The sequence below is a fragment of the Lagenorhynchus albirostris genome, chromosome 7 (genome assembly GCF_949774975.1).
Source record: "Lagenorhynchus albirostris chromosome 7, mLagAlb1.1, whole genome shotgun sequence".
Lineage (NCBI taxonomy): Eukaryota > Metazoa > Chordata > Mammalia > Artiodactyla > Delphinidae > Lagenorhynchus > Lagenorhynchus albirostris.
In genome coordinates this window covers 80,168,316-80,193,141 of record NC_083101.1, presented here as the reverse complement: position 1 = coordinate 80,193,141, position 24,826 = coordinate 80,168,316, and the positions used below count along the sequence as shown (strand labels likewise).

Below are 24,826 nucleotides of genomic sequence, written 5' to 3'. Positions count from 1 at the left end.
ACTGAGTGACCACCCAAGGCTTTTCTGGTGATCTTAATGACCCATATTAGACTTTGAGCTTTGGGGTTATTCTCTCAAGGAACAAGTGGTATTTGGTGAAATGCCTGTTTGCTCTGGCAGTGTGAGGTTTAGGTGAGGAAATAGCAACATTTTCATTAGGAGGTTAGGCTGTCCACTGCCGCACAGTCTCAAATTATAGGTCTAGAATCTGGAGGAAACTCATTTAAAATTGAGGGCAGGAGATGTGCCTGTAGATCATGAATCAGGTGCTATACCTGGAAACCAAAGCCATCTTTGGAGCCCGGAAAGGAGAGTGTTCTTGCCCTTGGTCGCCTTGGGTGTAGGTGTGTACTTAGGACAGCACTCTAGATTCTCAAGCATCACATAGGCAAGATGGTTCCCTACTCTGCTAGTTCACATTCTTACCTCGTAGTTGAATAAGTGCTGTGGGGTCACCACACGTTTGTGCAGCCTGTTCTGCCAGAAACTGTCCCAAGTACAAAAAGGAATGGTGTACAACTCCTGCCCTCAAGGAGATGAGGGTCTGCTGGAAGAAGCAGGGAGGTAGACTGGCACCCGCCCCCTGGCGGGGGTGGGGGCTTGGATGCGTGCTTGTGAAGGTTGTGATGTTGGTACGTAAAGGGTGTTTGTAGGCATCTGGAGCAGGGACCAGTTGGCCTGAGGGAGTTGGGGAAAGCTTTGAAGTTCAAAGTTTGAACTTTGAAGGACTGTTCCCTTACCTACTTCACAAAGGTTTTTGAGGTAACTTATAAGAATACACACCATAAAAAGGGTCAACATAAATAAATTAAAACAAGAGAAAGCGAAAATGTGGCTTAAAAAGTTAAGATTCGGGAAGAGTTAAAATGTAGATACTCAGGCTCTGCAGCCCAGAATAGCTATTACATCTGTCCCTTTGCAAAAGCCAAAAGTGAAACATCGTCAGAGAGCAGCCATACACAGTAAGTTGTTTTTCTTGGTGCCTCACTCTTAAAGAGCTTCATGGGGGTGGGAGGGAGGTGGTGGTGAACAGGTGAGCCTGTAAACCAGCGTTTCTCAAAATATACTCTAGGGACCTGCATTAAAGCTACATAGAGTACTTGTAAAAAGGCAGAGTCCGGGACCCCAGCCCCAGACTTTGCACATCAAAAGCTCTGGGGAGGAGGATCCAAGAATCTGCAGTTTTACACGCTTCCCCAGATGATTCTTTGTGTACTGCACAATTTGAGAACCTCTGCAATAGATGGAAACCTCAACAGTATCTTGAAAGCAAATGCAATAAAGCGAGTGAGGGTGCTTGGCCCTTGTTTGAAGGCTGGGTGAGAATTTAATGGGAGCGAGAGTAGTGCACAAGAAAAGGCAGTTCGGGCTTCCCTGGTGTCGCAGTGGTTGAGAGTCCGCCTGCCGATGCAGGGGACACGGGTTCGTGCCCCGGTCGGGGAGGATCCCACGTGCCGCGGAGTGGCTGGGCCCGTGGGCCATGGCCGCTGAGCCTGTGCGTCCGGAGCCAGTGCTCCGCAGCGGGAGAGGCCACAGCGGTGAGAGGCCCGCGTACTGCAAAAAAAAAAAAAAAAAAAAGAAAAGGTTCATCCCTCGCCGGGTCACTTGCAGGTCATATTTTGGAAGACCTACACAGTGTGGCAGTCCAGGCACACGGCAGGGCCACGCCTCAGCGCAGAGGTGGATGAAGGAGCAGCTGGCCCCACTATGCCCTATTGGCCCAGCTTCCCCTTGGCCACCTGGGTTCTGCTCTGCAGCCTTCCTCTGGCAGGATCTTTTATTTTTTGAACAAATATTTTGTTTTTCTCTGTGCCCCCAAATGCAGGGTTCTGAGACCACAAATGTGCTCTGCTTCCTGTTGAAAAAGTGTTTTTCCCCCCAGGGTCTAATAGTGGCTTGGATGGTGAGTTGGCAGAAAGAACAGTGGGTGTTGAAATTGTATTCTGCACGCACTGTGCCCAAGACATATCAAGTCAGCCTTTGGAATAGATTATTCCTGTTTTCTGGTCACGGAGTTGTATGTTTTGAAGTCTTTATTTTGGAAGACACTTCTTTATTGAGAAAGGGATGAAGGAGGGGTCACAATTGTTGTCCTTGGGTTATATTTTTAAATATTTATTGTTCAATTTTAAAGATATACCGAAAGGTATGAAGAAAAATACCCTGAACATCTGGTTTAAGAAATAAATCATTTCCAGTACTTTTGAAGCCTTTGTGATTTAGATTTTAAAACCCAATAAGACATGGTTAACGTGAGCCTTGAGCAGTCCCATCTGGTGGCCCTCTGTCCTGTGCTCCTCCATCAGGTTTTCTTGAGGTTTATTGAAATCCTCTTGGTTGCTTGCATTGGTGGCAGGGAGAATAGCTGTGCACCATTCACTCAGCTCAGAGTTGTTGGCGTACTCCGTGTCCATGGCAGCCAAGTGGACACTCACAACTCTTCTCCCAGAGAGGAGCTGAGGGGCCCAGTGGAGTCAGCTGCTTCTCTGCAAAGCTTTTCTTGACTCTGTTCCCTGGCCCCGGAGCTGACTCCCCTTCCTTTGTGCCATTTCAGCTGTTCTCACCACTGTCACCCTCACCGTCATTGTTTGCTTTGCTGGTCTCCCCCCTGCCAAGGGCAAAGACCTCTTCTTAACCCAGCCCCACTGCTGCATGCCTGGCACCAACTGGCATGTGGTGTGTGCTAACCAGGTGCATGGTTGAATGGATGTGGTGCTATGAGTGTTTAAAGAAGGCGGAGGAAAAGTAAGAACCAACCTTGAGTGGTCTGAGAAGGCTTCCTAGGGGAGGTGACGTTTGAGCTGAGGCCAGGCAGCTGTTGGATTGGTGATAAGGAAGTCCTTGGAGAATTCTGGAGAGCTTCTCTTCCCTGAAGGACTGGGGAGAAGATTTGGAATGAGCCCCATGCAGTAGACAGTGCTTCTCATTTTTAGTGTAAGGGGTTACAATGGGCATCATGAGTTGGTGGGACCACTGCAGACAACTGTCATTCCCAAATCTGGGGATTTAGTAGTGCCTGCCTTTGCTTCCAGCATACATCTGGCCGCCGGAAGACTGGTACAGAGAAAAATGGCTCACCCACAGGAGCCTGAGGAACAACACTGTAGTGGGGCTGAGGGGTGGGCAGTGGGAGGAATGGCTTGAAGGGGGGCTACGCCATACTGTTAGGTCTGAGGCTTGACCAAGGAAGAGATTCCAACATCTCAGCTTGTTGAACCACAAAGCTAGTTCCCAAATCAGTGAATTTCATTGCTCAAGAAAAAAATTGTTTTTAAACTTGGAGGCCTGACCCATGGCTGCAAGTAAGGGTTTTTTAAAAAATTAAATTAAAAAAGATCAATCCAGCATCAAAATCCACTGTGATCATTTCATAAAAGAAAGGGGATTTTAACATTTAAAGAGTAAGAAGCACTTCATCTTGGAAGAATGGGCATTCTGATATATTGATTACATTGAGCTTAATGAAGGACCACTTACATTATCTTTGACCATTTTGTCTCAGGCTCATGAAACATTGTCACCACTCCACAACAGGCCAAGGACTGTCTTGACCCATTGGCTGGTCAGTTGGGAAGCAGTGGCTAGACGTTCCAGCCTCTTTGGCTGAGGCTAGAGGAATGAACGAGTGGTTCAGCCAGCCTGGAAGTGAGGCAGGGAGTCTGTGCTGGGCTGGCTCTGGATTCACAGGGCTTTTGATGGAGGGGCATATGTGTGTTTGGGTTTGCCGTGCTGGGCGAGGGAGCAGTGGAATCTGTCTGAGTTGAGTTCACACATTGAAGTTATTGAGCGACTTACATGCAAGGCTGTGACCTAGACTCCCAGCTGAGAGGCCCACGTGGCAGGGCTTTAGTGGGGGGAGCCGAGGACAGGCTCACATCTGCTCATCTGCTTACGTAACCCTGCTTCCCAGCTCTTAGAGCCAAGAAAACACACAAGCCGGCCCAGCAGGGCCGAGGGCTTGTGGTAGCACGCGCCACGCGCTGCACAGCAAGGGGGCCTTGGCTCGGCCCGAGGACCGTCAGGAAGCCTCAGCCCTCTGCTTCCTCCCCCACGCCTCTCCCGAGGCCCCCGCGGTGGCTCTGAGACCTGCTGGCAGGTCAGTGTGGTTCTAGGCAGAGCTGGTCACTGCCCTCTTGGAGTCTGAGCTCTTTGGACTTTCTAATTAGGGCAAAGCCAGGTGTGCCACGAAGGACGTCCCCTGCCTCGTGGCAGGAGGTGTGCTGGGCATGCAGGGCGGCCTCCCGGCTAGCGCCGGCTCCAGGAAAACATTCAGCCCTGGATCTGGAGCCACCACAGCTGCCAAGCGCTGACCCATCTCAGGGGTGTGAACGGGGAGGGGCGGTTCTCAGAGCGGTGGCAGCTTCAAGGGGAGAAGGCAGGGAAAAGAATTGCCAGATTGGGCCAGAAGGGCAAGATGGGGGTCAGGGTGCTCTAGATGTGTGGGAGACAGGGCAGGGTTGTGAGAGGGCACAGGGAGGAGTAGGGGAGTGAGAAAGAGGCTGTTCAGTGATCAAGCTCTGCATGGAGCCACTGGGGCAGCAAGTCCCTCGGACAGCCTTGAACCAGGGTGGTTTTCACGTGGGTCCTGCCACGCTCAGCAGGGGGCTCCCTGAAGTCAGGAACTGTCCTGTCCATCCCATCACCTCCCACCTCCCTGACCTGGCACACAGTAGGTGTCCAGAAAGTATTGATTGAAACGAATTGAAAGTGGCCTTGACACACCACAGAAAACGTTTATGTTAAACAAACTCTTCTGGCTTGATGGTTGAGTAGGCTCCCGTGGATGGACGGTCACATGCTGTTAACCCCTATGCGGGGGCTGAAGGAAGAGGAGGGGGATAGAAGGTGGACCACCCAGGTTATCAGCTCCCATAATTGGGTAGACAGTGTTATCAGTTGCTGAAGGAACTCTGGAGCAGAAGCGGATTGGCCATAGGTGGTGGTGGTGGTGGTGGTGGTGAGGTTAAATAAGTGTTCATGTGAGTTCCAGTCCCTGCAGTTTGCAAACGGAAGCCAGTATTCTGAGAGTGGCTGGCTGGTAGTCGCCCAAAGATCATCCAACAAGTCACTTGTAGAGCTGAACTAGGACTCAGGCAGCCTTTCTCCTGACCAGGAAACTACCTCAGGACCATCTTTCTGGAACTGCTGAAGGGGCGAAATTAAGACGCTTCTAGCCTGCAGGTGTCTGCTCCAGGGAGGGTGGGCAGACCAAGTGTGAATTCCTGTTTTCTGGGTTGGTTTCAGAAGTTGTGAGAAGTTTGTGGGGTGACAGTCCAGATGCCTCTTGGGTTCCCCAAAATGGAGCTATGTTTAGCAGCATCTTCAGAACCAAAGGTGGGGCAGGCTGGGGATGGGGTGCAGATGTCGTGGGGCCTTCTGAAGTGAGAAGAGCCCAATGACAGGTCTTCTTTTCATGTTTTTCACAAGCACCCTGTGCAGCAGGGTCTCCCAAAAGGCTTTGCCCAAGGTTGGGGAGTAGAGCAACCCAGGCCTGCTGGACCCTGTGGGAAAGGGCTCCCTCCATGAAAGCCCCAAGGCTTGTGAAGATGGGCGGTCCGGCTCCCCTCTGCCCATCTTGCCCGATAAGAATCCCTTGGGCTCCTTGTTATTTACGTGGGTCCTTCCCAAGATCTACCGAGTCAGGTTCTCTAGGGGAGAGGCCTGAGATTCCATATTTTTACTGATTACTTCACATGATTCTGATGATAGAATGTGTTCACACTCCTCACATTTTTCTGTAGAGACAATGGCCAGGCTGACCCCTTACTTGGTTCTGGGACATAGTACCTACTCACCTGAGGGCACCCTGGGAGGTTGGAGCTGGGTCAGCAGGCAGTCACGTGAGGGACTGATCTGTGAGGCCTCTGTTCCTCCAGAGACCGAGGTGCACGGCCAGGCAGAGACTAGGGCTTTTGATCCCTGAAGACCCCCTTCCTGCCGCACGGGGTCTGCCGTCTGAGCTCTGTGGGAATGAGGAGAGCAAAAGGACAAGGCCAGACTGGGGCTTTGATTTTAAGATCCTAGTCTCTCAATGACGTTAGAGGGAAGAGGGAAGAGCGTTTCTGGCAAAGGGAAAAGTGTGGGCATAGGCACAGTTTATTGGAACGGGAAGGAGGGTAGAGCTGAGACTGAAGGGCCTTGTTGCCAAGCTAAGAGGCTTAGCCCTACCTTGTCCAAGGCTATAGCCTTAGAGCCATCAGAGGGTTTTAGCAGGAAAGTGATAGGATCAGAGCTGTGTCTCAGAAGAAAATGAACTAACGTGAGCGGGTGCTGTGATGATAGAACTGGGTCAGCGTCAGTGGCAGGGAAGGTGTGAGGAGTCCTGGGGATCCAGGAGAGGGCAGAAGAGGAGGAGATGCAGGTCCATACCTGCTGATAGGCAAGGGGAGCGAGAGTCACAGCTTCCTTTTCTTGGGCTGCCTCATTTCAGGAGGGTGAGTGATCCCTGAAGACAAGAGGTGCTTGGAGAGCTACATACTGTTGACAAACAAACAGGGCGACAGAGGGCTGCACACTGGACCCTGGGTGGTTCTCACCAGCATGTTTCAGGTGAACTTGCTCTGAGTTTGTGGCCTGGGTCTGGCTTCTGTTCTGTAGTGTTTAGGTTCCTTCCTTTGTTCCTGTGGATAGTTTTCTCCATAGGTAAAGCTGGTTATGCTAGAGTAACGGTTCCTAAAGTATGTTCCCTGATAAAATGATTCTATGGCCAAATAAGTTTAGGAAGTGGTGAGATAGATAAAGTGAACTTCTTGACTGCACAGCTTCTCAGAGCTTTTGGTATGCATTATGACTTCCCAGAAGCAAGATTTAGTATGCAGCGTTCCCAAACTTATTTGACCAGGGGACGTGTTCTTCCATTGAGCATCTCACTGGGACTAGTGTTTCCTGGAACCCACTTTGAGAAAGTCTGGCCTACAGGGAATACTGGGGACCTGGGTTCAAGTGTTGACTCTGTTCCCAATTCCCTGTGTGTCCCTAGGCTAGTCATCTTTCTCCTGCCCTCCCCACGTGTGCTGTGGCAGGGGTGGTTGTCAGACTTGGAGGAGTGAGGTCCTCTCTCAGCTCCACCTGTTTCTACTTGGGAGACGGGGACTTTCATGCCTGTATCTGGATCTTCACCCTTGCCTTTTCCTCTACTCCTAACGTGCCACTACCTCACAAGCCACCACCCACATCTCATCAATTTGTCTTCTGAGCCCAGAGCTCTCTTACTAACTTAGTTCTCTCATTTGGAGCCATGTTCTTCTAGGCCAGAAACTTTGGAGTTGCCCCTGACTTTTCCTCCCTTCTTCATCACCTGCTTATTCTAAGCACTCTTCTTTGATGTTTGTTCTGGCTGTTTCTTCTCTCTGCTTCCCCTTAGTTCCTCCAGTCCCTACCCGTCGAGTTTGTTTCATCTGTGCATCACTTCCCTTCCTGAGACATGGGTTACTCATGCCACTCTCTGCCACCTTGTAATTTCAGGCTCATTTCCTCCACAGGGACCTCCCCAACACACACGCACACTTTCCCCCGACTAGGTTAGGTTCAGAGAGATGATGTAAGTCATTTGTCCAAGGCCACACAGCTGGGAGGTGGCAGAGTTTCAACCTCAGGATTTCTGACAAAGTGCTTTCTCAGCCATGCTTTCTGATCCTTACTACAGCTTGTCAGGAAGTCTGAGCAGGAATTACTCCATTTCCATTTTTCAGTTGAGCAACATAGTCTGAGAGGAGTGGGTCCTAGGAAGGTGAAGTGCTTCAGAGGGTGACCAGCTGTCTGGGTTTGCCTGATACTGAAGGGTTTCCTGGGATGGTCAGTCATGCTAGTTCTGGACATGGTACCCAGTGCTGGGCCTGAGTGCCTTTTCCACAGCCACACTGCCTCCCAGGAGGAGATGCTTCCAGCGGTAGCGGCCTGGCCACCTGCAGAGTCCCGTGGCCTGATATCTTCTCCTTCCCTCCACCTCTCTAGTTGGCCCCATGCTGATTGAGTTTAACAAAGCTGTGGACCTGAAGCTTGTGGAGGAACAGAACCCGAAGGTGAAGGTGGGTGGTCGCTATACCCCCAAGGACTGCATCTCTCCTCACAAGGTGGCCATCATCATTCCGTTCCGCAACCGGCAGGAACACCTCAAGTACTGGCTGTATTATTTGCACCCAATCCTACAGCGTCAGCAGTTGGACTATGGCATCTATGTTATCAACCAGGTGAGGTCTGGGAAGGTGGAGGGAGGAAGGGAAGGAGTGTACACGTGTGTGCATGTGCGTGCGTGTGTGTGTGTGCACGCGTGCATGCGCGTGCTTGTGTACTCAAATATGTGAGTAATGAGGGGTGAAGGAATGGAAGTGATTTTTTAGACATCTGGCATTTTGCAACTCCACTACCACCCCACCCCCCTCCTTATCTTGGTGCAAATGAGCTAAATGCCATACAGTGTTGTTTTGTTTTGTTTTTTCCCAAGAGTATAACTTTGGTGTTTCAAGTTTATCCTGAATACCTAAATTCCTATCTTTAGACTATAACCTCCCAGTTGGAATAACACATCTAACTTATCTGTATACCAAATTCCCTTGAAATTCATCTGAAGAGACAGGATGCATTTCCATTTCTAAAAGGTCCAGTGTCCATTTCATTTCAAGTTAAACTCTGGGTCTGCTTGTAGTAAGTTAGCTTGAGTAGTAAGATTACTAGCAGTTGACAGCTTCCATCAAAGTTGAGGGACTTGGTGGGCCTTCCTTGGACCAGAAGACTTGCTTAAGAAAAACCCTGCCATCAAGGAACACTTGTCTGATGCCAGTGAGCACGTGTTGACCATGGCAAGATTCAGGAGCCCGTTATTAAAGCAACGGCAGTGAGCGCCTGGGAGAGGAAGCCACCAGCACCAGGGGCCAGCAGAGATTACGAGGAACAGGCCACGCCAGCTGCATCTCCTTTCCCTCTTTGACAGTTGTTTTACCAGTAGATGAATGATACACTGTAGACACCGTGTCAGATCTTATTCATCAAGGCATCTGGTGGCCTCCCACAAATCTGCCTGAGCAGAGGAGAGACAGCTGTGGTCTGGATGGCATATAAACTAGATTAAAATATATACTTGGGTAAAGAGTGTAAAAGATAGTTAGTGATGATGCCAAGTTTTTGAATTTAGGTGATTGTGGTCAAGGAAGACTTGGTGTGGGCGCCCGGGGGGAGAATGCGTATCTATAGAAAGCTTGTATTTTAGGTGAATGTGAGATTTCCCTTCGATTATGAAGTCAAAACAAATATTGGACCAGTGAAATTTAGCCACTATCTTAAATTCCTATGACATGCTTATATAGATATTCCCCACGTTTCCAATAACAGATTTCCAAATGTCCTATACCAGCTCTTTGCTCCTGCCCGCCCCAGTCCAAGCTGGCAGAACAACTAAGCAAGCCAGCTTGGACCAGTGGCCCCGCTGTGCCGGCTGACACTGGACACTGCCTAAGATGGGGCTTCTCCCAAAGTGTGCTTTCCGAAATGGAGATCTGAGGCCAAGTGCATCTGAGGAATGCTGGACTGAACAACATGAAGCAGGTTTCATTCCTGCAGAGCCTTCAGTGTACTGGTGTACATTACAGCCTCCAGAAGGACTCCACACATAGTGTTTCCTGAGCTCATCTGACTGGAGAGCCGTTTTCCAAGAACCATCTCAAGCGAAGAGTGTTCCGTGAATTGAACGTTGGGGAAAGCAGGCCTACATTAACACCTCCTCCCCTCCCACCTTCTTACTTTCCCTAGGATACTGAGAAACACCCCCAATTCCTATCTTTTCCCCCATGTATCTCAGCATCGGAAGTATTTTATTTTTCGTTTTTCAAACATTTACGTCTTTTTTTTTCTTCTTCTTTATGCAGGTTTTTAATTGTAAAATACGATATGCCTACTGAGAAGTGCACAGAACAAAACTGTCAATGTAACAAATAAAAAGAGGATACTTACATAACCACTACTCGAATCTGAAAGTATTGATACTTGTCAGCATCTTAAAAACCTCCCATCTCCTTTTCTCATCACAAGCTCCTTCCCTCTTCCCAGTTAAACACCATCCTCACTTCTTGACAATCATTTCCTTTAACCTGCATGCATCCCTAACAAAAGAGTTTAGTTTTGTCAACATCTAACTTTATTATTATTTTTCACACACACACTGTATTTTATTTTTACAAGAGAAAAGCATTGTAACATTTACTTCTTTTTTTCCTTTAGTCTTGTCTGTATTGTCATCTCTCCCCCACCCCATCCCCCCTACCCCTGCCCCAGTGCATGTCTTTTTGCTTCTTCATCTTTTCCTTCTCTTCCAAGGGTTAACTTTTCACCTTTGGTGAATAATTTCCTCTTTATCTCCCTCTCCCCCAGTTAATCTAATTTCTTCTGCTCCAGCTCCGCCCTGATTATTTCTTGGGGAAAATATGATCTGACTTCCAGGTAACCAAGTCATAAAGAAACTTGAAGTCTGCTCTGCCTTTCCAGTGAAGAATATCTTTGTATAAAGAACCCATAATAAAGTGATGATAGGAAACCTAAGCCTTGAAAAGAAAGAGGTGGGAGGGGAAACATTTGGAGTGTGCCCCGTCTACAAATTAGGACCTTCCTGTTTTCTCTGTTTTACTGTTATAGTGAGGGAAAGGGAGTTCATAGCATCTGGCTTGGGCTTTGTGTACCATTTGTTGAGAAAATAGGCTTCTCAGCGTCTTCCTGTCTCAGACACCCTGCTGTCATTTTGATGCTTCATTCACCACCACCCCCAACACATACCCCATTTAAGATGAGAAAGTGCTTAAAATAGGAGGGGCCCCTGAGACATCTAGTCCAGGGGTTCTCAGACAGGTTTTTAAGAACAAAACCTCTTCCTGCCACTTTAAAATCCTCCACAGCCCCCATCCACAGTGGGTCACAATGGTGCTATTCTACTTGAAGTGGGGGCCATGTCCCCATCTCTGTCCCCTGACTTCCCCTTCAGTCTTTGCTGGGATTCATGTGTACCCCTGAGGCCAGATAGTGTGAAAACTGTTCTATTTTGCAGGTGAGGAAACTGAGGCTCAGAGAGGGGAAGTGACGGGTAGGAAGCCACATAAGCCACAGTAGGGCTGCAGCTCAGAGGCCAGTCCCCGTCTCCTAGTGCCCTCTCAGTGCATCAGCACTAACTCCCTCCTCAAGGCCATTTAGTCCCTCCTTCTCAAAGCTGGGTGTCCAGGGCTGGGAGTGAGCACCAGGCTCAGGCTGCCTGGGTTCCGGCTCTGCTCCTTGCCAGCTCAGTGACCTTGGGCTTGAGTCCTTCACACCTTGGTTTCCTCAGTAGTGGGAAGGCAAGGTTTTACTCCTTAGCACACAGGGCTGTGACGCACCTGGCACACAGTGAACCCTTGGTAAACATTAGCTGATTTGAGTTCCTTCTCCCCACCCCTGCCCCATCCTGTCCCCTTCTTCCTGCCTATTTTCTCTGCCCAGGACTGTGGTGATAAACTCTTTACTGCTCTCTCCCCGCCTCCTGCTTCACCCCCACTCAATACCAGCGTTGAGACCCTCCCTCCCACTTGTGTGGCCTCCGTGGGGTCAGATAGTGGACTTAGGGACCGCGGCAAGCCCACCAGCTTCTTCAGAGAAGGGTTGTGTCTCAAGCTCCACACACAGGGGTGAGCTTTCATGGGCTTTTGTGGCTCCTACCCTGTCCGTACTAAGCTATTAACCAATTTCGTTTGGCTTAGTCCCCTCCAATCACCGTAATAACTTCCATCTCACAATAAGCGGGGTAGAGGCAGGTGGTGTTCTTTACCGGTTGAGTAAACCTGGAGAAGCAGCAGCATTGCTGTTGGTTCTGTGTCCAGCTCTCTTCCTGCCCTAGCCGGCTGGCATCTGAACATCCCATTAGCGTTCTGGCAGGTCCAGCCTCTCGGAGCCAAGGGTGCGTCTCTGAGGCACAGGTGTCCTGCCCAAGGTCCAGCACTGGGACCTTGGTGCGAAGGAGGACATCAAGACGTCGTAGCAGATGGGAGGTGGGGTGCACACTAACTCCTTCATACTTTAATTGGGAAAGGAAACCATAAAATCACCAAAGGTAAGGGGAAGGCAGGTTGCCACCCTGGCAGCACTAGCCCTAAATAAGAAATACAGGATGTTTGTGGGATTAGCTGCCATGGGAATTAACAAACAGGTGAGGAATGCAGGCCAGCTGACCAGGTGGGCTCGTAATAACCATGGCAGCCCTTTGCCCCAGAAGCAGTGCCCAGGATCTGTCTCTCTGATTCTGTTTGTATATCCCCTGGTGCCTCTGATCTCACTCAGCTGCCTACAATTTTTCTAGTTCCGGCCATGTCATGCCCTCTCTAAACTCTTTAGTATGTCCCTGCTGTCCACAGGCGAGGGTCTAAAGGGCCTGAAGGCCTGAGCTTGGCATCTGAGGGAGGCCCTCTGCAGCCCACCCTGACCGACCTCCGGCCACCTCCTCTCAGGCCTCCTTCACACCTTTAGGCCACAGCCACGCTGGACTCGCCACCATCCCCGAGACACGCCCAGCTGCCCTCCTGCCCCTTTGCTTATGCTGCACCGTCCACCTTCCCCCTGCATGCCTCCCCTTCCCTCCTCTGGTTGCTCTCTTTCTGGCCACTATGGGAGGCCCTCCCCAGCCTTATTAGCTCTGTGAAGGCCTGGAGTGGAGCCGACTTCTCCATCCGAGCTGTCCCAGGCCACGTTGTGCTTTCTAGTGAGGCAGGGAGAGTGGAGGGATGATTCCCTGTGTGTGTGCTCTCCCCACCCAGCGGCCCCTAGACCCTCAGGTCTGACTTGCTCGTCTCCCTGACCACGCAGCTCCATGCACGGTCCACCGCAGGGTCAGGGTTTGGAGCACGGAGTTGCTTCCTATGGCTCCTGCCCTTTTACTTACACCTGCTCTCAGGACCCCTTGCTCTGGGTTCTCTGGAGAGGTCTGTGTCTCTTAGAAGTCAAACCTCCTTTCCCCTCCAGGCCAGGTCATGACCCTTGGGAACCTGCACAGCCTTCTCCCTCTGCTCCCTCCCCCGGGCCTCTCCCCAAAGCTTCCTGTCCCTAGTGGACCAGGGGTGACCTCCCTTTTCAGGAAAAATGCAGAGAACCTACTCTAAGCCCTGTGGTATTTGATGGTCATAAAACTTTGTGGTCTTTGGGACTGAACCTCTTTCACGGTCTCACTTTGAATTTTGACCCTAACAGCCCCTCAGTGAGGCAATGGGTACCCCCACCGTCCCTGCTGAGGGAAGGCTTCGGAGGTGAGCAGGTTGCTGGGGGTCCCGTGATGGCTGGGTGGCAGAGCTAAGATTTGGACAGAAATCACCCGAGGCCTAAGGAATGCCTCACCTTGCCACATGTGTTCCCCTCACTGGGGAACAGCTCCACGTCCACTTGGCAATGCCCCCATGAGTGCCACTGGGTCACGAGAGGGGGGGCAGCAGCTTTGGAGTAGCAGCCTCAGAACCTTCTGGAAGGCTTGTGCAATTGTCATGCTTACAGGTAAAACCTGGCCTGAAAGGGAGCCCCAGCTCGCACCTGAGGAGTCTCCGTCTAGCTTTGGAATTTTTTCCCTCTTCCTTTTCATCTGTACACAGTCGTGAGGTGATTCTAGGCTGCTTGTCTGAGACCAGGTTTGGGCAGGTTTGGAGACCACCCTTTGCACGCTCAGTGAGTGAGAGCATCTGTCACCACCCCTCAGCAGCTTACCTCTGTCACTGGGCCAGGCAGCTGGTTCCTAAATGAGGCCAAGACGAATTAGAGTGAAGCAGGCTCGTGAGGACAGCTGCTGGTCCTGAGGCCCCCCTGGTTTGGTTTCATCTTGACTGTGTCTATTTACCATCACCCCTTCCATTTCCTGCCCGAGCTGGTAGCACCCAGATTGATGTGTGCAGGAGTGGGGCTCGGGAGGGGTGAGGCCAGTCCTGTTCTGTAGCACCCCCTGCTGCAGATATCTGTACCCTACCTGCTTGCGTGCTGCCCCAGTGATTGGTCGTTTCCTTTGCTGTGTTTTTTTCCCCTCTCTCTGTCGTGTGGCTCGCTCCAGTCTCCTGGGGAATGTGTAGAAGCACTTTCAGGTACTCGCAGAGCTGGGGAATTGCCTCCCTGGGCATTGTTCTGGGAAATGTCATTTTCTCTGTTCACCGTTGACTTCGTGACAGGGAATGACAGCTTATTAGGAATTTGCCTTTGCCCTGGAACAAGGGTGGTCACAGCCTAGACGTTTGCCTCTCCTCCTTGCGTCTCTCCCTTGCAGCCATCTTTGTCTCTTTGTTCTTTTTCTTTTTTTTTCCTTCTAGTGGGGGCCTTTTGCTTTTATTTGTTAATCCTGTTTGTAGCAAAGCAAGCTGAAGGAGGACCTCCTCTCTGTGATCTGCTTCTTGCTCTCCACCTACTTCCTCTTCTGTGCCCTTCACCTCCTAGAGAGAGAAAGAAAGAGAGGAATGCCGACCTAACTACTGCTGTGACTGCTGCTGCTGCTGCCACCACTGCTGCCACCCTGGTAATGTCCACATGCCCCCAAATCCAACCCAGAGCCCAGGCCCTGCTGGTCAGGGGGAAGCTGTGTAAATAATCCTGAGAGGATGCCGTCTCGAGCCCTGGGGTCTCCCGGGCAAGGCCACGGCCTCTGTGGGCTCACTCAGAAATGCTGAGGCTGGTGGGAGCCAGCCTGTTGTGCAGAGGTCGAAGAGACTTTGCCTTAAAATCAAGCCGCAGTTGTGCTCGTACTGTATGTGTATATACTTTTGTATCTTGCTCTTTTTCTTAAATTCTGTATCATCAGCATCTTCCCATGTTATTTCATAGTCTTCATAATCATCACTTTCCATGCCGTCATAGTAGTTGAACATGTAGTGCTACCATAATTAACATAGACATTCCTATATTAGAAGACATTTAGATAATTTCCACTTTCTCACTAGTGTAAATAATACTGTAATGAACGTCTTTCAGTCTGCAGCTTATTCTGCGTTTGCTTCTTCCACATTTAGATTCATTTCCCCAGGCTAGATTTCAGATACGAGACTATGGGTTCAGAAATGGTTTAAACATTTTTCTGGTTCGTAACATAAGTGGCCAAATTGCTTTCTGAAAAAGAAGTCTTTATTTTCTAAGTGTTTTTCTGCAGAAAATATCGTCTCAGTGCCTTGCGCCCTGGGAGAGAGGCAGGCATCCTGCTGTGGCTGCTGTTGAGCTGGGGTTTTAAAACTGTTCTCTGTGTTTACCTTGCCCAGAATCCCTGCTAAGCTGTTCTATTAGCTCAGTTCTCTCTGAAGGTACCTTATGGCTCTGACGTGTGTCCTAGTCCAGGAGAGGCCAAGGGTGTGCTCACTCTTGGGACTAATTACTTTGGCAAACAGAGAACCACCTCCTCAGCACTCTGAACCTGAAAGGGCCCGTTTCCTTCACTTGCTGGGAGAAGAGCTTAAGTCTCAGATCAGGTTTTACTGAGGGCCCTGTCCAAGCTCAGGGCTACCATATTATTATGGTTCAAAGCCAGAGACCCAACTGTTGTGAAATCCTGGGTGAGTGGATATTTGCCTTCCACAAACTCAGCATTTGTATAATCCCAGTAATTCTCTGGAGATCACCTCTCAGCCAGCCTGTCTACCATCCCAAGGCCTGCAGGTCAGTCCTGCCACAGGGCTGCCCAGCCAGAGCTTCCTCTGCTTTCCTACCACCCATTCGGCCTAGGTCTTTCCTTTTGGCATCTGAGTGGGCACAGAAAAGTATGAAAGAGGGTATTTCTGCAAACATTTGCACTGCCCGCAGACCTGCCTCTGGATCTGTGGGCTTGAGAGCCTGTGGGTTACTGTTGGTGTTGCGGGGGTGGCTTTGTGATGGGCAGGGCACATGTACAGCAGCAAAATTGTCTCTCCCATCACATAGAAATTCTGATTCTTTGAGACCCTGGGCTTCCGGTTGATGTTTCCAACCTCACTGCTGCTGTGTCTCTTGGTGGAGGAGGGGCCAGGTATAGTCAGCCCCCAAGCCATCATGGTCGGGGGATATGTGTGCTGGTGTACACACTGGGGCCTGACATCCAGGGAAGCCAGGGTGGTTTGGTGGATCTTCTAGAGACTGTTAGAACTTGCACAACTGGGGCTGTGGTTTTCCGTAGTTGGTCATCTGTCCCCTGTTGCAATCAGGGAAAGGCTGCTCTTACCGTAACCACAGGATTTGCCTGGGGATTAGACCATATTCTGGTACCTTTTCTGAAAGCCCCACAAAGGCTGCTTGCAGGTGCAGTACACAGGCCGAGGGAGCAGGTGAGGCATGAAATGGGGAAGTGGAATCCTTGCCTTAGCCCTTCCAGGGAGGCGTTCTCTGCTTGCCCAATGCCATTGCCTCGTCTCCGATGTCTCTCACATGAATCATGCAACAGCTTCCAAACTGCCCTCATTTGGGGAGTAGGGCACAAATCCCTCCTTGACGCACAAAGCATAATTCTTGTTTAAAACCTCAAGGGCTCCTGAATAAAAGATGAAACCTTGAGTATTTTAGCAGAGTTCCCAGCCTCCCTCTCCTCCACCATGTTTTGGTCCACGTCCACCTTCATGTCTTATTCTGGCTTTCCCAGTCTGTATTTCTTGTAGTTCCTTGAATGCTCTCTTTTCCTAACAGCCTTTACAAATGCTGCTCGCTCTTCTAGGAATATTCTTCTCATGCCACCCAACTAAACTTGGCTAACTTCTTCGAGGCCTTCTCTGATTTTCTAGAATTGGATTTGTGTTTCCACCTCCACTTCTCCATATGTGCCGGGCTTCAGAGCTCCTTCTCTTCCCTCCCGGGTAACTGTCCACCCTAAAGAGCTCATCGCCCCATAACAATTGCCTGTTTAACTTGGAACTCCTCGAAAGCAAGGCTTGTGTCTTTTCTTTTTCTGTCTCCCTACTGCTAAGCGTGGACTAGACACCCAATAAATGACAAGAATGATATATGAGAAAGAGGGAGAAACAGGACCCTCTGGTCCTCTCCTGTCTCTGGAGCTGGCTTTTCTTTCTTTTTTGATAATCACTTAATTGAGATATACCATACAATTTACCTATTTAAAGTATATAACTCAGTGGCTTTTTAGTATACTCAGAGTTGTGCATCTGTCACCACAATCAGTTTTAGAACATTTTCATTAAGCCAAAAAAAAAAAAAAAACACCCTGTACTTCTTAGCTACCAATTCCTCCATTCCTTCCAGCCCTAGTGGCCACTAATCTACATTCTGTCTCTATGGATTTGCCTGTTGTGGACATTGCATATAAATGGAATCTTATATGTGATCCTTTGTGACTGGTTTCTTTTACTTAGCATGGTGTTTAAAATTTTTTGGTGGATGTGTTTTCATTTCTCTTGGGTATATACCTGGGAGTAGAATTGCTGGATCATATGGTGACTCTTTGTTTATCCATCTGAGGAACTCCAGACTGTTTTCCAAGATGGCGGCACCATTCTATATTCCCACTAGCAGTGTATGAGGATTCTGTTTTCAGTGGACATACTACTTGCCTTCCCTTATGTTTAGTATAAATGAGGGCTCTAGAGAAAGGTTTTAATGCCCTGGAGAGCCATCTGATGCTTTTTAAAAATTTATTTATTTATTTATTTTTGGCTTTGTTGGGTCTTCATTGCTGCTCACGGGCTTTCTCTAGTTGCGGCGAGGGGGGGCTACTCTTCGTTGCGGTGCGTGGGCTTCTCATTGTGGTGGCTTCCCTTGTTGCGGAGCGCGGGCTCTAGGCGCGTGGGCTTCAGTAGTTGTGGCTCATGGGCTCCAGAGCACAGGCTCAGTGGTTGTGGCGCACGGGCTTTGTTGCTCCGTGGCATGTGGATCTTCCCGGACCAGGGCTCGAACCCCTGTCCCCTGCATTGGCAGGCGGATTCTTAACCACTGTGCCAGCAGGGAAGCCCCATCTGATGTTTTTTAAGACATTTGTCCCTGCCGCCCAGATCTGCCAGAAGGGCACTGGGTTTGCTGCGTGAAGTGTCTAAGGGTGTAGACCCTGCCAGGCTTCCCACCTCACGTCTCCTCCCTCTACCCCAGGCCAGCACGCCTGACCAGGCCCAGGCTTCTGTCCTCTCTGGATTGATCGTTGTTGGCTTCGCTTGACGGATACACCCACTGTCAGGATTGTATGCCCCGTCATAAACAGTTTACAGGCTTTTCTGCGTGCTTTGGTCAGTGAGATAGTTGCCCTGTCCAGCTGTAGGAATGTCATATTGTTTTTTGGCCTTTCTTCTTTCTCCCTGTTCTCTCCCTCTGTTAAGCGGGGCCATTCCTAGAAGGAAAGGATAAATATAACTAACTCTTGTCTATCAGTGTAAGATGAAGCCTGCACTTAAAAAGCTCGGCTTTCAGAGGGACACCTGCTCCCAGTGCACCAACTTCTCTATGCTGAGTGTGACTTCCCAAGCTTATCACACATCTCTCAAGGTCTCTCTGACTTTTTTCTGCTGCTATAGAGGTCCTGATCATATGAGCCACAGGCTAACTCACTTGAGCCTTAATCCTTTTTAAAAACCCATTCCCCCATCAGAGAAGCAGGATTTGGGAGGAATCTTGAAGCTGATTAGGAGGGACACATACAAACATGAGAGAAGGAGGAGTCTCCAGGTTGGATCTGAAAAGGTCTGACTGTTCAAGATGGATGGGAAAACCTACTCCTGTGATAATGAGAGTAGCTGCCATTCGTTCATTGCCAGGCAGTGTGCTAAAGCCTTTCCATGCATTGTCCCTTTGAACACAACTCATCTGTTTTCATCCCTGTGCCCAAATGAGGAAATGGAGGCCTAGTCCCAAAGTCATATAGCTAATAAGTGAAGAAGCTGGCATTCCTGGGATAAGAGTGCATGTGTCTGTCACAATTGTGTATTTGGCTTTGCCAGACAGTAGGTGCTTGACCAGTGTTTCCCTGAGTGCATAAAGTAGTGGATGCACTGGATGAATGTGTCCGATGAAGAGGGGCAGGAATGAGAGCTGGGTGTCTTCCTATTCCCTGGAGAGGAACGAGAACCTCCTGTTAATCGTGGTTATTGGCAGACTGCCCAGGGCCTTTCTTATCCAGAAAGTTACCCAAGGTGTTGTACCATTTCATCCAAAGAAGCCTAGAACTGACTTTTCTATAATCCCAGGGGAGGAAGAGATACACACACACACACACACACACACACACACACACACACACACACACACACACACACACACACACACACACACACACACACACTTTCCTAATCTACCATTCTGCTGCTCTGGTGTTCCTAGGGGCCCTGGTAGGTACACCTGCAGAAGTGTACCCTGCCCTTTCCAGCTCCCAGGATCACACAGGTGAGGCTAGGCTAAGAGGGAGGATGGGAGGAATGATGTATAGTTTTGGGTATTTTGGAAAACTGCCTCACTAGTTGTAAGTGTGGGCCAGACACTGCAGCACCTCATTGAGTTGAAGGAGTTGTTACGCCACACACGTGGAAAGGGGTAGAACAGGTCTGCTCCTTAGGTTTCTCTTCCAGGCTTCCACTGGTCTTGGGGTTTGGCACCAGAGGTGCCCACTCATAGTTCCACATTTCTAGTTCCTGAGAGAGGAGAATGCTTAGTGTAGTCTCATTCAGGCATCTGCTTAGATCAAACAGTCGTGGCCAGTAGGCCAGGTCCTGTGGTTCAGACATGGCCACCAACACCCTGCTTCTGTTATTGGGGAGTGGACCAAGAGAAGGGAGCGTTGGGCAGCCACCCTTGGGGGCCTACTACACAGCTGAGAAAAGGCTTTGTTGGAATATTGCCTTTTCACTTGTTGGAAAAATGTTCAATGGGGCTGAATTTTATCTCACAACGTTAGAGAACGCTATCTCTTTTAGCGTCTTTATGGGGCAGGAGGAGGAAGATGGTACAGGCCTCTCTCCCATCACTGGGAGGTAGAAGGGTGTGGGAGGAATGAAGTTAATCTGATTTGAGATGAAGGTTGTTACAAGACTGTTGAGATGATTAAATGATGCACCATGCTTGAAAAGTACTTACCTGTGCCTGGTGTATCATATCCCCCAGAGAATATTAGCAATGTGTTATTGTAATAATTCCAACAACTTCATATTCTTCATATGCACTTCCTAAACTTTGGCTGTTTTTTTTTTTACCTCATGACTTACACAGAATTAGCTAAAGGCAGAATTCTAAATGATTCTTAACTGGTGAGGCAGCCAGAGAACACCCTGAGTGCCACTGGGCACAGCCTTCTCCCTTTACCATGCATGGTGAGAAAGCTTTGTCACAGACTGAAGAAAGGAGCTCTTGTGTAAGATGTTTCATTTACTCTTCTGGGCTGCTTTTTCTGACTTTCTGGTACTTGTCTTTCTCAAGTGGTTTGTTTCCCTGAGTCACCCTCCTGAGACAGGGGGCTGTGGCACTGTCTGTGCTCTCCGTACTCACACAGGCAGCCTGGTGGAGTCCTGGAGAGAGGATATTCAGCATTCTACCTTTGAGACTGTATAGCTACTGCAGGCCCTTCTGGGGCACATTTTTTCCCCAAAGTAGAGGGCCCTGATCTTGTTGATCCCAAGAGATATTGGGAACGAGCACTCAGTGAGGATTCCAGGGTGTTGGGCTCCAGCACCAGCTGTGTCATTTATGTGGCCTTAGTTTCTTCATGGCAACATTGGGAGAATTCTGGCCAGGATGAGAGCATGGGTATGGAAGGGCTTGTGAACTAAGTGTAAGGGTGGCTGTGTCGATGCTGTTCCTATCCTTACTAACCTGGGGTCATGGGAATTGGTAATTGGTAAGAGCACAGACCCATGGTGGTGACCCTGAGGGGCCCCTTAGGTCGGAGTCTCCCAAAAGGATTGCCATCTGCCATTGTATGTTGAGGTCCATCTTTGGTCTACTCATCCATCCGTCCATCCATCCATCCATCCATCCATCCAGGGGTTATTTACTGAGATATTATTATATGCCAGGCAGTATTCTAGGCAGTGGGTGAATAAAAAGTAAAAAATTCCAGCCTTCATCGACCTTATGTTCTAGTGGGGGGAGACTGGAAATAAACAAGAGAATTAAATAAAATGTGAAGTACCTTTGCACCAACACACTTGATTCTGGGGGACCCGATGGTTGGCACCCTGAAGCAGGTGTCCTCCTCGCTCATACACACTGTGTCTATCGTGCCGAGGATCACACTGCTCCCCACTCTACACTTTGAGCACTGCGAGGGCAGAGATTGATTTGGGTTTGCCGTATTTCTCTGGTACCTAGTTTAGTGACAAACACCTGGAAGGCACACAATGTGGTGATCAAACCATAGTCAACCACACAAAGCAGGTAGAAGTGAAAAAGTCCCATGGTCACCAGTTACCTGAGTGACCCACAATTAGCTTCTATATACTATATGAATAAATGACATGTATCTTTAAATGCCTTTCACCTAACAATACCATCTTGATGATCATTTCCTTTAGAGCCTTCTTATTTTTTGTAAACAGCTCTATTCCATTGTATGGCTGTACCATGGTTTATTTAAGCAGTTTCCTGGTCATGCTTACGTCATTGCTTGCAATCTTTTGTTTTGGTGAACGTGTGATGAACAGAGTGAACACGTTCACCTGTCATTTGCACACTTGCAAGTCCTACAGGATAACTCCTAGAAGTGGGATTGCTGATTCAGGGAATGCCATTCGGTATTGAGTTGTAAAGTGAGGGCAGAAAATGAGGCCCAAGATTGGTCTAATGACCACGTGGAGTGGCCAAGTCACCAGTCCCCATGAGCGTTCTGCTCAAAGGCCTTATAGCATCTGATACCACTTTTTTTGTTTCTGCACCAGGCTGGAGAATCCATGTTCAACCGTGCGAAGCTCCTCAACGTTGGCTTTAAAGAGGCCTTGAAGGACTATGGCTACAACTGCTTTGTGTTTAGTGACGTGGACCTCATTCCAATGAACGACCATAACACCTACAGGTGTTTTTCACAGCCACGACACATTTCTGTAGCAATGGATAAGTTTGGATTTAGGTAAGAGATGTTCACCGGAATCTGCAGAAAACATATTTGTCTCTTATGTGACAACTAGGGAACGCAATTCCTCCAGCCCAGGAGGAGTGCCTCTTAGGCTCTGGAGGAGAATGCCTCCTCTGAGAACTGGGTGCTTTTTAAGCCCATAGTCAGTTATTATTTAAGGAGGAAAATGGAGTCCAGAAACGCCCATACCTCTGCACATCCAGGCAAGAAGAGTTTTTATATTTGGGATGGTGTTCGTCTTTAGGCTCCAAACAGCAGCTGTATTACCTCACTTTCTTCTCTCCCCTTCCCCACACAGTTTGGGAAACAAATTGGAATCATCTTCCCCCAGTAAATTCTTGGGCTTGGATACTTCAGTAGATGTTCCTTGGCACTTTAAGAAGGAAGATGGTTCGGTGTCCCTGCAAAGCACAGGCTTCTGCTCAAACACTGGGGCTCAAACTTCTCCACCAAAATGCCTCTTGTGAGGAAGCTGGCTGAAGCCTGTCCCCAGGAGCAGCAGTGTTATCTAAAGCACATTGTCACAGGTGGAAAATAGCCTGGTAGTCCATTTTTTTTTTTTTAATCTTAAAAAAGAAATTTGCGTTTTGTTCCGTAATTTAGCCACGTTTGTATCAACACAAAATTGTTTTAAGTCACCTCTCAGTTGAGAACCCTGAGCTCTCCCTCCCTGTTCCGAGTCAACACGGGAGCTCTGGAGCTGCGCTGCGGGTACCCGTGTGCTAGGCATCCCTGGCCTTGGCTGACTACCGCAGTGTGGCGGGCCTCTGCCACCCAGCAATGCCTTGGTTTAGATACAACAACTTCTTTCAGACTCATTTATTCTCATCGTTCCTTTCTGTCCTCCCTTGCTGGGAGCATGAGAGCTGTGAGATGAATGTAGGGATGCTCTGAAGTCCTTCCTCCAAATTAAAGGCATTCAGACCATAAACTTACTGTCTTAAAGGGGGGAAATTTGACTACAAACGGCACTCTGTACCCTCCTATCTTCCCTCTCTCCCTCCCTGTTTGTGTATCTTCTTCCCTTTGAGATACACCAGCTCTTCTGAGTTCCTCCCTTGAAGCGTGGTGGTGCTTACCTAATTCTTTACCACAGCATCGTGTTTGTTTTACCCAGAACTAGTTAGGCTTGGGAGACGGGGCAGGTAGATAAGAGAAAGCAGCAGAGACAAGAAAACCAAATCTTGTCAAAATAGCATATACTTCCCCCTTGAAGTGGCTAAGAGTCCATTTCTATAAGAACACTGATTATGAAGAAGCCTTAATGGCCTGGCTACCTCTGGTTCAAACCCTCACATTACAAGTGCAGACTGTAATGTGCGGTATGCCAAAGGGGGATGACTTGGCACTTAAATGATGACACCTATTTACAAGTAGATTATTTTTGATTTGTTAAAGCAGGCTCCCAGGGATCTTTGCTTGTGTATGCTTACAGTCAGAATTCCGGAATATATTTGAAAATAATAATTGCATCTTTTTTTCATATGTTCTATATGGTTTGGCTGACTTCCCCCTCAAAGTCTGAGTTAGAGTTTTCCTTCATTAGTGTGATGGGTTTTGGTCTCTTTGGATTACAGTAAGAGCCCAAGTGTGGTTTGGAGCTGCACACAGGGTTGTCACAAAACCGCAAGCTTTAAAAGACCCACAGGAAGGCCTTTGCTTGGCCTCTAGGCATGTCCAGGTTCTTAACATTTCTCGTCAGTTCTTCCTCTGCATCCCTCAGGAGTCCACAATTCATAACCACTAAAATATTGAAATACAAAAAGGTTTGGAAGGATGAGAGCCCAGATGCCCTACTCCTTGAAAATGTGTCAAAATAGATTCACCATTATACATTTTGCTAAGTCAGGGTATGGTAGAATTTTCCAAGAAAATTTTATTTTAGCCAATTTTCAGAAATGCTGTCTTGACTGTTGGGGTCAGTGTTGAAGCCAGTATATCTCTGGAAGAATGAAAGCTAGACTGTAGATGGGCTGGGGATGGAAAGGGGGGGTTGGCAGGGTGGGCACAGGAGACTCTAAAGCAGTTGCAGTTTCTAGGACCTTCTGGACAAGGATTTCCTGTGCAGGAGCAAGCAAGACACATGGGAAGCAGGTTCCTGAGTGGTGCAACAGAACTGGGCTTATGTTCTTGTCACAGACTGATTTTCTAGATAACCACAGGGGCAACACAATGTTCTTAGAAAGAGCAAGATTCTACTTTCTGGTATCTGTGTCTTCTCTAAGATAATCTTGAGTCTGACCTGAAAACAAAACAAACAAGGAGAACCCGCATAAATCCCTAATTTAAAAGTTCCAGAGAATAAAAATAACTTTAGAAGTGTTTCTATTTTGAACAAGCTTTATTGCAAAAGTCAAAACTTACTAACCACTGGTCGTGTGTGTATGTGTGTGTGTTTTGGTTTTTGTTTTTTTCCCCCAGCCTACCTTATGTGCAGTATTTTGGAGGTGTCTCTGCTCTAAGTAAACAACAGTTTCTCACCATCAATGGATTTCCTAATAACTACTGGGGCTGGGGAGGTGAAGATGATGACATTTTTAACAGGTAATGGTCACGAGTTAGATCTCTTTCTTCTGTGTCTCCCTTCACTTCTGGTCTCTCTACCAGTGCTTGGTTATTCTGCAAGGATTGACCCTCAGGAGGAATGCAGCTCCCACCCAGCCCAAATTCTTAGGTGTGCCCTGCTGTAGGTGCTATAGGTGATAAAGAGTTGTCTTTAGGTGGGACTTCCCTGGTGGCGCAGTGGTTAAGAATCTGCCTGCCGGGCTTCCCTGGTGGCGCAGTGGTTGAGAGTCCGCCTGCCGATGCAGGGGACGTGGGTTTGTGCCCCAGTCCGGGAGGATC

At 48.8% G+C, this 24,826-nt stretch overlaps 1 protein-coding gene across 8 annotated transcripts in view; it reads left to right on the top strand.

The window, feature by feature from the left end:
• Nucleotides 1–24,826, top strand: part of B4GALT1 (beta-1,4-galactosyltransferase 1) — a 50,541-nt gene that overhangs the window by 19,063 nt on the left and 6,652 nt on the right. For 3 of the 8 annotated variants that reach the window (XR_009541620.1, XM_060155206.1, XM_060155205.1), the window contains exons 2-4: nt 7,954–8,189; nt 21,789–21,976; nt 24,404–24,526. Coding sequence is in view for 7 of the 8 variants with exons in the window: in XM_060155206.1 (XP_060011189.1) it covers nt 7,954–8,189; nt 21,789–21,976; nt 24,404–24,526 (547 nt within the window). In the remaining variant the exon portion in view is untranslated. The other 5 variants (XM_060155208.1, XM_060155209.1, XM_060155212.1 and 2 more) reach the window with 5 other exon arrangements.